General features: G+C 42.1%; 1 protein-coding gene across 2 annotated transcripts in view; it reads right to left on the bottom strand.

The window, feature by feature from the left end:
- The window catches only part of LOC126365865 (SPARC-related modular calcium-binding protein 1), a 710118-nt gene that overhangs the window by 127763 nt on the left and 568016 nt on the right, over positions 1-14339 (bottom strand). For both annotated transcript variants that reach the window (XM_050008539.1, XM_050008540.1), the window contains one exon: positions 12658-12867. In XM_050008539.1, coding sequence (XP_049864496.1) covers positions 12658-12867 — 210 coding nt within the window. The remainder of the gene's footprint in view (positions 1-12657; positions 12868-14339) is intronic.

Below are 14339 nucleotides of genomic sequence, written 5' to 3'. Positions count from 1 at the left end.
CGACGCAGCATACTGTGGCGTGCGGTGCTATTTGCTTATTTAATTGCTACCGCTTTCGAAGCATGAAGATCATCTTCTGACAATAAGCTGTGAACTAATGTGCAGTACATCCCCAAGTATTGAATACTTTAATTAATTCTCCCTGCATGTTGGACAAGAAAGATTTATTTTAATAGACTGGTATAATAAGTTACTGAAAGCATTGACCTCCAGCAGCTACAATCTTTTCCCACTTTTCGGGTAACTAGTGGATTCCACTATTAAAAAATGCTCTTTTGAGGTGACCCACTCACAGAGCCAGTTTTCGAGATCGCTGCAGTGTGTGTTGCCCAGAAATGTCAAGCTGCATGGACCGAAACAAATGTTAATCGGAAGGTATCATATCTGGTAAAGATGGCGGGTGGGGTAAGACAACCCATCGAAAGCTCTCTATAATATTTCCTTCACTATTTGCAAAAGGTGGTGTGGCATTGTCATGAAGCAGAATGACTCATTTCACTGAGCATGTTGCGACCTTTGGCTAGAAGTGCGCGATTCTGATTGCGTAATTGGGCTTTGCAGTGTCCAGCATTCACCATCTGATTCGGTTGTAGCAGCTGATGCGACATCACACCGACAGGACACATTGTCTCCACCTCAGAATCATTGCCTTTGAATCGTCGAAATTAATCTCTGCTTGTTGTTTTCAACAGAACATGTTGTCCATACACTTCCACTTGCAAACGATGACTTTCCGCACCACATTTCTTGGCATAAAATTAAAAGAATAATATTCCGCTAATTCCGTATATACAAAACCTGACAAATTCAAGCACTAAATAGGAATGTTCCTTTCGCTGTACTCTAAAGTCACACATAGATATGAAAGCCTAATATTTCTACTGTTAAAGAAAGCTCACGTTGCTGTCCACTACGCTGCACTAACAAATACTGCCCCCTCTTCATCAACAGCGATAATTAATTCAAACTCCCGATATATCATCTGAGCATAACGTATTTCCGTTTTAGATGGTGGACTGATGAGAAGTTTGCTCATGTGCAGATGATATACTTTGCTAATGTTTTGTACCGAAATTATCGCATTCTTATGGTTGAAAATGGAGTCTTGTAATGTAGAAAATCACAATTAAATTAGAGAACAATAAGTATAGCTGTCTGCTATAGAATTAATAAAGTAATTAAATAGTATTTACTTTGTATCGAAATTTCCGACCAACAGCATTCTAACTCACTATCTCTGCGATGAGCGACACTAGAAATGTATGTTACCGATTGGGGGAACGAAATCGAGTTAAAAGACATCGCTGTTGACTGGCTGATAATCCATAAAATGCCTTATGTTTACTCGTGTTTACGTAAAGGAAATAAAGCATAATGCTCGACCAGTCAAACATAAGTGATAGGACATCTTCTCGCGTCGTACATCAGTGTAAGATTAGCATCCTCATAAGAAGATTAACAGTAAGAAAGCTGATATACAGGACATAAAATCCTGTCTGAGGCTTGCGATCATTTTTATGTTAATAATTGGCAACCAATGCTGTGCAATCGCAATAAAGTTATGAGATGTGCAGTTGACTCTTATTACAACATGTTACGCGATTCGGGATTACACCCATCTTCAGACATCACAAACTTCATCTTCATCCTAAGCAACCAGGCGTGCAGCCTTGACAACGCAAAGGAAGTGTCCAATAACATATGACTGCGGCGCAAGCAGTCTAAGCTTGTGCCGCAGTCATATTATTCGACACTGAGTTGTCAAGGCTGTACGCCTGGTTGGTTAGGAAGGAGTTGAAATTTGTGATGTCTGCAGATGCGTGTAATCCCGAAGCCCTTAACTTGTTCTAGTAAGAGTCAATTGAACATCTCATGACTTTATTGGGATTGTACAGCATTGGTTGCCAATTATTAAGTAAGAAAGCTGCCGAAAAGCTGCATCATGATACCATACAATTACTCGACCGATAACTTTGAGAAGAAGCAAGAGGGAACAATAATGATTAAGACCAATAACGAAGTGCTCGGATTGAAAAGGTTGTAAGATAGGGATGTAGTCTTTCTCCCCTACCTTTCAATCTATACAAGGAAGAAGCAATTACAGAAATAAATGTTCAAGAAGTAGATTGAATTTCAGGGCGAAAGGGTATCGTTGATAACATTCGCTAATGACATTGCTATCCTCAGTGAACGTGAAGAAGAGTTACACGACGCGTTGAATGCGAAGAAAGAAGAAAGCATCACAAAAGAAATTAGTGATAAACTTATAATTGCGGACCGCAAAATAAAAGTATTTAAGGAATTCTGCTACCTCGAAAGCCAAGTAATACATGACAGACGAAACAAGGAGGACGTAAAAAACAAATTAGCGTTGGCAATGAGGACATAGTCTGTCAAGAGAACTCTGCTAGTGTCAGACACTGGGCTTAGTCTGAGAAATTTCTGAGAATGAACGTTTGGAGCACAGCACAGCATTGTATTGTAGTGATAGTGGGCTGTGGAAAAACCGAAACAGGAGAGAATCGAAGTGTTTGAAATATGGTGCTATAGAATAATACTGAAGATTAAGTGGACTGATAAGGTAAGGAATGAGGAGATTCTCCGGACAATCAGCGAGGAAAGGAATATATGGAAAACACTGACAAGAAGGATGGACAGGATCGTAGAACATGTGTTAAGGTCGCAGGGAATAACTACCTTGGTACTAGACGGTACTTGTGGGAGCTGTAGAGGGTAAAAATTATAGGCGAAGACAGAGACTGAAATATATGCAACAAATAATTGAGACGTAGGGCGCAATTGCTTCTTTGAGATGAAAAGATTGGCACGGGAGCAGAATTCGTCGCGGCCCGTATAACACACACACACACACACACACACACACACACACACACACACACACACACACACACAATAAATTTTTGTCAACAATTTGTAAAGTAACTTGCTGCTACATAAAAATGTTTTTCCGTACATTATAACAGCACCAGGCGGGAATGTTATTTTTTGTTTGTCAGTGAGGTAGCTTTCAAGTGTCAATACGCTCTTCGATTACATTTAAAGTAGACTCCACAGCAAGCAACATGAAAATCATTGCTAAATTTGTAACGGTGGAGATAAAATTTATATGGAATGTGCTACCAAGTAAGTAGTAGAATCGTCCTGTTCCGAAATGTTACATATAACAGATTAAATCGAGGCAATATATGGAATGTTGTCGATCACTTCAAATTCATCGCATTAAAGATGATAAATTAATGAAATATCCGATATTAGATCACGAAATTTCGAGTGATAAAACTCGAACTGCAGTTGTAAGACGACACCCAATAATGAAAGTTTTGTGAAGACGAGAGAGGGATCTGTCAGAGGGTGGATGTGTGTGTGTGCTCGCTCGCTCATAAAGGAACCGAATGGCTTAGGTTATACACTGAAGTCGGACCGGCGAAGAGAGGTGCTCTTCTCGATGTGTGTGTATTACGTATAAGTTACTTTTAATTTGACGTCGTGTGCACATCCTTTGTAAGATCTCTATTCTATTTGTTGCCTTTTTCATCAAAAGTTACGTAACTGTTTTATCTACTACTGTTATCCTTAAGGGATTAGTCAGACTTGCCACCCTTAGAATTTCGATTGTAGAATTACTTGTTTGGCCTGTTTACGTTCAGCTAGCATGGCATAAACGCAACAGCACGTGACCCACGCCAGCTAAAGATAACAAGCAAGCTTTAGGCAGGATCGTACATTTGCCGAACTTGCGCAAGCAGGTAAGTTGAGCTAGAGTGAGCTAGTTGGGCTAGAGTGAACGTCCAATCCAGTATTATGGATCAAAGGGAGGCAGATCACACAGCGTAAGTAAATCAAGAACTTTTCAGATGTTTCTTGAATAAATACAGCTCTTTTCCCGTAACTTCATTTATGGCATGACTCGCTTGGAATTTTAATCCCTCTTCAGTTATATATGAAGACAGTAACTGTTCTCGAAAGAACGGCTACCATTGATGACCTTGCAAGGGATAAGTCTGTGCAGTCGCGCTATTCATCTGTGTCCTCGGTGGCTCAAATGGACAGAGCGTCTGCCATGTAAGCAGGAGATTCCGGGTTCGGATCCCAGTAGGGCACACATTTTCAGCTGTCCCCATCTAAGTATGTCAGCAACACCTGTCGGCAGGAGCGGGTTTCAATTAATTATCATTCATCTCCAATTGGCGTAATAATTTACACTTTCACCATTATTAAATTTATGTCTACTGTAATTTCAGCGAAGCAGCTGCTTATTATCCTGTGTATTGGAACTCACTGTTCCACATTTATATACGTGACGCACTCCTTTAGATTCAATGGTGTACTCATGCAACACAGTATTCGTTGGGATAATTATCATATACCTCGAGCACCGGCCAGCCAATCTATTGTATTTAGGCAGTTTTCCACACTAGCCTAGGTAAGTGCGGGGCGGTGTCCCTCTCTTCTTCTTAGATACACAAGACGCACAGTTGAAATATGATTACACGCAGAACAAAGTTTACACGATTTGCAGGCCAATTTTACTTGTGTAATTCACGAACTGAGGTAATGTCATTTGGAATGCTTGTGTGTCGTGTTTCTCAACCGGAACCTTTTCGTGTAGCTGATGCTGAAGAGTGCATATGTAGCGTACTGTTGTGTTTATGTTGCATGTGAAAGAGAGCGAGTGGTTGAAACTTTATGCTGGCACGTACTCTACTCCTCTCTAATAGCATCAAAGGGGTTGCCGAGCTCAACGTCCTCATTTGATAGACGAATCAGCATCAACAGTTGCACATTCCCTTACTCAATGAAATATTGTGCGAGGCTTTTGAATTTAATCCAGGACATTCATGCAAAATCTGTTTCACTCCCGCACCTCTCATGTTCTCACTTGTCAAATACTGGCAATAGGACGTTTTCACAACCACTATTTGAAGTGAATACATCTGGGTTGGGCAACATAAACATGCGTAAAGATTACATATACAGCTGTTGAGAGCAAAACTTTCCACCGATTTCTATGAAAGGAAGAGCATCTGATTACGGATATAAATGTAAATTACTGGAAAGTCGTCGATGGGCGAATTATTTAACGGACCCTGTCACAGTGGGAGGGCATATGCTGTAGGAAAAAAAGACGTTCGATAGAATTTTTTCTATTACCGTGTCACTCGCTAAAAATGACAATAGTCTTCTATAAAATATCGCACAGCCTCCTTACACATTAGACTATGATACGTTAGTATGACGGAAAGGAGTGAGACCGCATGAGCGCCACTACAATTATGGGATAGACTTCACACTGGTCTTGGTGGGCAAAGTCAGTAATGCTACACAATGGGCAAGGCAAAGCTCTAAGGAGCAAGGACCACAATACATTACTGCCACATAGAACATCAAGGTGTACAGATTCTGGTAGACAAATTATGTGGATAGCATATGAAATCCATCAACGTTGCAGCTGTTGTTTTGAAATGAAAGAACATCACAAAATATGTTTACAGGGTCGGGGGGTGGCAAAGTGTTCACCGTAATAGGTAAGGACCAATACGACTTATCATCCAATCGTTTCGTGTTTGTCCGAGTATGAGGGTCCCTTTAAAAAGCATCTGTTTTCAACAGCGCAAGAGCTTTTTTTGGTGACCTGTTCGCTGTTCGTACTACCGACTTTTATAAATTTGGCATGTGATAGACAGTTGACGGTACGAAGGTAGTCAATGGAGGGATAAAAGTCCCAAAAGATAAAAATCACTGGTTTCCTTTCTCTCTATCGGTTCTGCTGCGTGACCACATAGAATACTTAAAAATGCTTAAATAAGCAATGTTTCGCCGGTGTTTCAGAGGTCATTCTGAAGTTGCACGTTTGGTATTTCAATATATTGCTTCTGTGTTATACCACTACCAATGACAATATTTTAAGTTTTCCTTGGCATTAAAATATCATTGGTCTGTTGTGGGGCACAGAAAGGTAATATATGGGAGAATATTCGTACAGTCCGCAGCTCGTGGTCGTGCGGTAGCGTTCTCGCTTCCCACTCCCGGGTTCCCGGGCTCGATTCCCGGCGGGGTTAGGGATTTTCTCTGCCTCGTGTTGACTGGGTGTTGTGTGATGTCCTTAGGTTAGTTATGTTTAAGTAGTTCTAAGTTCTAGGGGACAGATGACCATAGATGTTAAGTCCCATAGTGCTCAGAGCCATTTGAACCATTTTTTTGAATATTCGTACATTTAAAAGCTGCGTGGTAATTACCAAGCCACAGTGAATCGGCTGTAATTATCTTGGGTGGCGTTACCGTGCTGGAAGTTTTAGGAATGTAACGCTAGCTCTACCTGCAGAGTAAGCTTGTACCAATTTCCGGCGTGGGGCCATGGTCACTGATTTGACAGTGTCCACCAAGAATGCAGTTAAAGTTACCAATGCAGATGTGCGCAAGATATTGAGCGCAGTGCCGACTATATGAGGGAGACTGGAAGGCTTGTTAGCATCTTCACAGCAGAACGCGAATGCTGTTGATCAATTGGTGCAGCACTACAAATCGGCGCTAGAGCATCATCATAGTGATTGAAGCAACCTACGTATAAAGTTCCGGGAAGCTCTAGTACTTGCGAGACCGCTGCGACACACACGAGTAAAGAGGTGGCAAACTGTGAAGCAAAGTAACAACAATTTCTACTGCATCCCGACGCATTGGTTACCATCAATCCCATACGACAGGCTGCAACTGGTTGCTGCGTACAGCTCTGAGCAGGCACTGAGGTGGATGTCTGAACAAATTCTTCATGCAGAATTAAGTCGTACGGGGCAAGAATTACATCATACTAATTGTAGTGTTGAGACAGAAACAGGAACAACAGTGCAAATAATTTACAAAGTGAGTCATTGTAGCTTATAATTTTTATAAAAACAAAATATTGTTTGAACAGGCTTTCTGCTGTTTTCATAAGATGTTGCACGACGTTGCAAGTGTAATTGGAGGGGGCAGGCAGAAAAATGAAATATTAAGAATATATAAGCGAGAGTGGTAGGGCAGTGTTAAAGACAGCAGCAGAGTTTGAGATCTCCGTCTGACCTGTGTAGTCGCAACACGGAGGTAACGAATGACAAAGGATAGAAACGTCCAGGAGCTGGTCGACAGCCGCCGGAAGCTTCTCGCCTATTCGCTGTGGGCTCAGAATCATCTGCAAGCTTTGAAATCTGCACTTCCTCTTCTGCTGGGGTTGTTTTAGGGCCAGTAAAACCTTGTAGCAGCAACATCTTGTGACATGGGAAGAGAAGCAATACGATGAAGTACCCGTAGGACTACCACGGCAACACGGCCAAGGCGTGCATTCGTTTCGTTTTTTCTGATGTGGTTCTGTAACACCTAAAACTTGTCGGTAGGTGCTAGACTTCAAAGCCAGTCGTCTGGGGGTCGATCTCCAGCCGGTCTTACTTTTGTCGTTTATCATTTCTTTCACCCATGTAAGATGATTTGGTAATAAGGAAACTGCCATGTTATAGGCCAGCCTTTGACTGGTTGGATAGATGAAGTACGTATTCCCTCAAAGTAGATATGATTACTATGGCTCCATGGTGTTCAAACCAGGCTTCAATCTGAGGATAGCTTTATCGAGTTTTTCGTGTACTGAAACGGCAGTACGCCCAGAAGAATTTAAATTCATATGAGAGCGGTAGTGGAAGCCTGCGTATTTACACAATGACAGCGTTCAGCATCGAGTACGATGCGAGAGATACGAGGTTCAATCAGAAAATAGTGCCTCCAATTTTATCATCTTCATTTTACGAGAAAACTAAATGCTAGATACATAATTTGTAAGACTTGACATCGTCGGGTGAAGGAGATGCAGCGATATGTATTATACGTTAGTAAGTGTTATACTAGTGATCGCAATAAAAAGCAATTATAATTTCCTGATTGCAGGTTTCGGTTGATTAACAACTATTCTTAAATCACTAAAGAACCAGTAACTATGCACAATACTGGCCTTAACAGCACCGATACTATGTGTAGCACAGATCATGTCTTCTAGTTAATTTGTGCTTAACGTAAGTACAAGGTTGGCCACGTCTATGCTAATAATAAAATCTGTGACTCCGTCGTATGTCTCTGTTTAAACAGAATAACCTCCAAAAGTACTACACGGATTTTCATCGCGCTTCCACAAGCTCCTTGACTGCAGCTTGGGCCAACCTATACTGTAAGCTTTACTTCATCTAAACTGGACCACAAAAAAAGTATCGAAATTAAAAATTATAGGAGTCTGCTCTGTTTAGCTTAGTCGTTCGGATGTTACCTAAGTGCCACGATCATGGCATAGTACCAGAAGTACCAACAGATGGCACTAATGTTTTTACCCAGGGACATAAGTACTTTCGGAAGTTGTCAGTGACAGAATTAAGCGCCGTAAACTAATCTTTACTAATACAAACTAACATTGAATTTTGATGGCCGTGATACACGGATTTACTGATTTTGCTTTGTGTATAAAAAATTAACGAAATCACTGCTTCTTTCGATGGGTTTTATTTATATTCGACTTCTTGGCTAGCAAAAACGGATTTATTGCCAAAGTGATCTTTCAATATTTCAATTTTCGCCCATTTAGGTCCGGAACCCCAAACAGCGACGGTATGCAAAGGCACTTCTTTTACTTCCTTTGCGAAGCATAGGCGTATAGTTAGTTGTCGCTAAGTGTAACACGCCTGGCCATCCAGACCTGCGTCTTCCAAGTGTCACGAAGCTGCTAAGGTGACTGCTGGAAAGATTCCTTTGATCAGCCCATGGTCGACTTCTGGCCTATCTTGGTCTCTTTCTCTCATTTTGATATTATATATATATATATATATATATATATATATATATATATATATATATATATATATATATATATATATAACGTCTTATTACTGATTGCATGTCCGCTACTGTTGTACCGAATGGTCTACGGACGAATAAATAAATAGTAAAAAGTTTGTCGAAGCATGACTGTTACCGTTATGATTCTTCTGATGGTTTCAAACTCTTATATCTCTAAAGAGCGTCGAAAGTATTGTATACTCTTCTCAGATACTGGAATACCATACAAATTTTACGAATGTATTCTTGGGAACACGCAAAAGTAGATTACAAACACACTGACAACTTCGAATAAATTCAGCAAAACCCGCGTATGTCGATCTTAAATGATATTCATTCAGCATGTGTGTGAAAGGTAAACTTTAGAATGAGATACTATGAACACACAACACTAAACAGCAGAAACGTATAAACCACATTTGCAAATCGCCTCACATAACAGAATCACCACCTTACTGGTATAAAAAGACCATTCATAGGCGGCTAATACCCACCTATCACAAATAAAAATATCCAGTACTATAACTTTAAGCACCAAAGTTTACGTAAGCGACCTTTCTCGAACAATTTTTTAAGGGTATAAGGTAGGCCTAAAATTTCCGATACCGAGTTAACTGTGTTGCAGATCCCGTGATCATAAAGTACTGACATGAGGCTGAAATGGCTAGACACAGAACGTACGTAATTCAATATAAGGTAACTTTCAGTACGTTTCTGATTTATTCGAAACTTGGTGTTTACAACAAAATAGCAATTTCAGACCTCATTTTATTTCTAATCCCCAAGATTCCACTAACTTCTTCGCTCTTGGGCTGAACTTGAAAACAGTTCTCACAATCATTTTTTTGAATGTGGGATCGTAGCCATACTCGATCGAATGATATGCATTTCGCTGGCCGTCTTCCAGAATGTGTATTGTCGGGCGTTATGATCGGTTGCACCGAGACCGCGCACTCACTGGTGTACTGATCTGAAAAGATCGATCCATGTCGGTCGTCGGCGGAATGACCGCACGTTGGTGCCGCTATTAACGCAGCGTAAAGGCCCCGTACACCATCAAACCGGTTTGTCAAATTCGCTCTTTTCTATTTTTGTCAAGCCCATACACGTACCAACAAAGTTTCTCCATTTAACCCCACTTTTGAAGCAGACGTTGTTCGTGTCGCGAAGTATTTTGATGCTAGTGGAACTAGATGCCACTTCAAACAGTTTCTTGCACTGACTTTAGTATTGTGTATACAGAACAAAAAGAAAAGATGCTGTTTCAGAGAATGGTTGGAACAAATATATCCATAAAATCTGCTACAGGAAATATTTCACTCGGAACCTGATGATTATATCAACTTTCTCAGAATGGAGACTCAAATTTTTAATAACCGAGATACTTCGCAATTGCATAAAAAAAGAAGGCACAATTCTGCGACAATTTGTTTCTATATGGTCCCTTAAAGACAGTTCATTAAAATATCGCCAAGGAAGAAGCGGACAGTTTCAAATTTTTAACTTCATTGCCCTCCCGTTTGTATGTTGTGCGTAGAATATTGCTTTTCTTCTTAACCTCTTCCTGCGTAATACATAGCTGGAAAATATGCAACACTATCATATTAGTGACTGTCAGTGGTATTTTATTTTTATCCTTGGTCATAGTTTTCGTACTTATGGGCACTAACGATACAATGAGAGAAACTGTAATAAAACTCTTCTTTAATAAACATGCACGGAGAAACAACACATTTCACGAAACCTGCCGCAAATCAAATTCTATCGCTAACACGTGCAACACGCTTTATCTTGACAAACGGGCCAAACAGCGCTGTACATGGTCAAATATATGACAAACCTAGTAAAGTTTGACAAATTGTTTTCTGGTGTAAGGCGTCTTAAAGGTGTATTTCCATCGTAGCAACCAGCTTCACCCGTTCGTGAATGCGGCGGGACGTTTCACCTTCTGCAGTAAGGAATTTGATCACAGAACGCTGGCTTAAGACCGACTTTAATTACTTACAAGTGCCTGCCCCACTACCACTTGTGTAAGTCAACTTACGTTTGGGAACACCGTACTTGCACACTCATGTCAACATAAACCTAAGCTACGAAAGTTAAAAGCCGTTTAACTTTCTTACACGATGCCGCTTCCTCCACCATCGCCTACGAGCTTGCACAACTGCCGCTAGGTGGATTTGCTCACATTCTGCTCTCGTTCATTGGACTGCATATGTCATGAATCGCTTGTTTATACACGTGAATAGCAGTAGAGGCTCACAAGGAAGACAGCCCGTAGCGGGAACGTCACAGAACGTGACACTGCAGGTCTTACGAGGTCCAGCAGCTGTCTCCGACGGAGAGCGAGTAATCACTCGTATTTCAGACGAGTTTAATAATCCTTGACTGCGTTTTTAAATACATGCATACGCCAAAATTAAGACCTTTAGTGGGTACATTTTCAATTAAATATTGATTTCCCGTGAGCCCTGTATGGAGCCGAGCGTTCGCAAAGTGTGACGTCACAAGTTCGTTACTGGGCCCGTATACCTCGTTGGCCCCGATAGTAACGTTGTGACTAAACAGTGGTCTTACTGTCCGATTACATAAATAAATACTCTAAAGTGTCAAGATTTTCTCAAACCATATGAAAATAGGAGTGTTATTGTAGCATTCTGCAATTCCTTATACCCACGTATTTGTAACAAAGTAATGCAGCACTGTTTGAAGTGGCGTACGCATTCAAAAATATTGTAACGGATTGTGGACTTTAACAGGTTCTATATATGTTGGTCATTAAATAGTGTAAAGGTTTTTTTTTGTTTCAGTACAATAATATTTTGCTTCAGCCAGTGAGTGTAAACATTACGGCGAAGAAACAAAATTTCATTTGTGCCTCTAGCGCATTAATCCCCTGTAACCACAACAGTATTGTCATTAGCACAATCACTGAGCAATGACTGTTCTACACAGTAGTGGAAAGTTAATTTTGTAAGCAAGTCCCGCATCGTCTTATTTGTGACCTATCATAATCCTGTGACCTATCACAATCCTGACCAACTCTAAACAAAACAGAGCTGTTACGACAAAAATCTCTTTCCGATATACCTTCGCCGTATTATAGACAGCAAAGAAGTACTATTTTTTTTTTTTTTTTTTATAGATATAGTGCTCTTCGGAATGTGACACGTGTACTGCAGTAACTAAAATTTTCGTCCTCTGCAGACAGCTCTCATATTAGCGTACTTGTTGACTCCACACCATTTCTACGGGATACCTATTCGCGTAGTTAACCTTTATGTATCCGTTTCTTCTTTGTCAATGACAAAATAAGCTCTTGGGCTAAGAGCTGCGCGACCGTATTATCTCCTATTCAGGAAAAAGATACTTTCACCGAAGCTTGCTGTGAACTTCAGGTGACAAGCTTCTCCTTACAAAGAACTTTACGTGTCACTATCTTTGAAGTCGCGTAATCAGCGTTCCCAACTACGGCGTGGGGAAACGATAGCTTGCACTTTAGGATAGTTGCGGCGTGACGCACATGTAAGTAAACTCGGCATTATGAGGGCGTCAGTGGCGGCCATTTTCTAAACTTGTACAGTGCTCCCATCTGTCTATGTAAGACGCCGTTACTGGAGTTGGCTTTAGAAGGTTTGCGGAAGTACACCAGCTGATTACAACATTACCAACTTAATGAAGAACATTGGAATGTTTTACTTTCTGCCTGGCCTTCGTACATCTGCAGTGTACTGATAAGGAGCATAGGAGGTGAAAAGGCAGGTAGAGAGAGTGAGCTGAGCAGGTACTCACGGCTGACGTCGAGGTCTATGCAGGCGTGCCACTCGTTGCGCGAGATGCGGCCGTCGCGGTCCCTGTCGCAGAGGCGGGCAAACTGCTTGGCGCAGCGGCGCGGCCGCACCGAACCCCGGATCAGGCGCCGCAGCGAGGCGCTCTCCTCGCGCGACAGCAGCGCGTCTCCGTCTCCGTCCAGCGTCGAGAACTTCCAGTCCAGCACCTCGGCTGCCGTCAAAATGAAAAACTTCCTTTAATTCGTCGTTTGGAATCTTTCACAAGCTGGCCTACTGGAAAAGGGAGGGAAGGAGAGAGAGAGAGAGAGAGAGAGAGAATATTCTAACAGGTAAAGCTGGTTAAACTAGTGGCAGACGCTGCAAGAGGGGCGTTATTCAAAACGGAAATTTTACTCTCAGAATTACGAGTCCTAGTTCCGTTGCGAGTGAAGAAACATCGAACTGTAGACCGGGTATACTTTGACCACCGCGGTTACTTTGACCACTCACACACCAAACGTTATACTGCTCTCTGCTGGCTCTCAGCACGCTGCATGGCAACATGCAGTACCGATGTTGTTACGCAGCAGTTGCGAGCCTGTTGTTACTTATACACTACTGGCTATTAAAATTGCTGCACCACGAAGACGACGTGCTACAGACGCGAAATTTAACCGACAGGAAGAAGATGCTGTGATATGCAAATGATTAGCTTTTCAGAGTAGTCACACAAGGTTGGCGCCTGTGGCGATAACTACAACGTGCTGACAACTGGAAATTTTCCAACCGATTTCTCAAACAGAAACAGCAATTGACTGGCGTTGCCGGGTGAAACGTTGTTGTGATGCCTCGTGTAAGGAGGAGAAATGCGTGCCATCACGTTTCCGACTTTGATAAAGGTCGCATTGTAGCCTATCGCTACATTGTTGCTCGCGATGGTCTAGATCCAATGACTGTTAGCAGAATATGGAATCGGTGGGTTCAGGAGGGTAATACGGAACGCCGTGCTGGATCCCAACAGCCTCATATCACTAGCAGTCGAGATGTCAGGCATCTAATCCGCATGGCTGTAACGGATCGTGAAGCCACGTCTCGATCCCCGAGTCAACAGATGGGGACGTTTGCAAGACAACAACCATCTGCACGCACAGTTCGACGACGTTTGCAGCAGCATGGACTATCAGCTCGGAGACCATGGCTGCCGTTACCCTTGACGTTGCATCGCAGACAGGAGCGCCTGAGATGGTGTACTCAACAATGAACCTGAGTGCGCGAATGGCAAAACGTCATTTTTTCGGATGAATCCAGATTCTGTTTATAATATCATGATGGTCGCATGCGTGTTTGGCAACATCGCTGTGAACTCACATTGGAGGCGTGTATTCGTCAACGCCATCCTGGCGTATCCCCTAGCGTTATGGTATGGGGTGCCATTGGTTACACGTCCCGATCACCTCTTGTTCGCATTGACTGCACTTTGAACAGTGGACATTACATTTCAGGTGTGTTACGACCCGTGGCTCTGCCCTTCATTCGATCCCTGCGAAACCCTACATTTCAGCAGGATAATTCACGACCACATGTTGCAGGTCCCGTACGGGCCTTTCTAGATACAAAAATTGTTCGACTGCTGCCCCGGCCAGCACATTCTCCAGATCCCTCAGCAATTGAAAACGTCTGGTCAATGGTGGCCGAGCACCGAGC

Source organism: Schistocerca gregaria, chromosome 4 (assembly GCF_023897955.1).
Source record: "Schistocerca gregaria isolate iqSchGreg1 chromosome 4, iqSchGreg1.2, whole genome shotgun sequence".
NCBI classification, from domain to species: Eukaryota; Metazoa; Arthropoda; class Insecta; order Orthoptera; family Acrididae; genus Schistocerca; species Schistocerca gregaria.
This window is presented reverse-complemented; position numbering and strand designations above follow the sequence as displayed.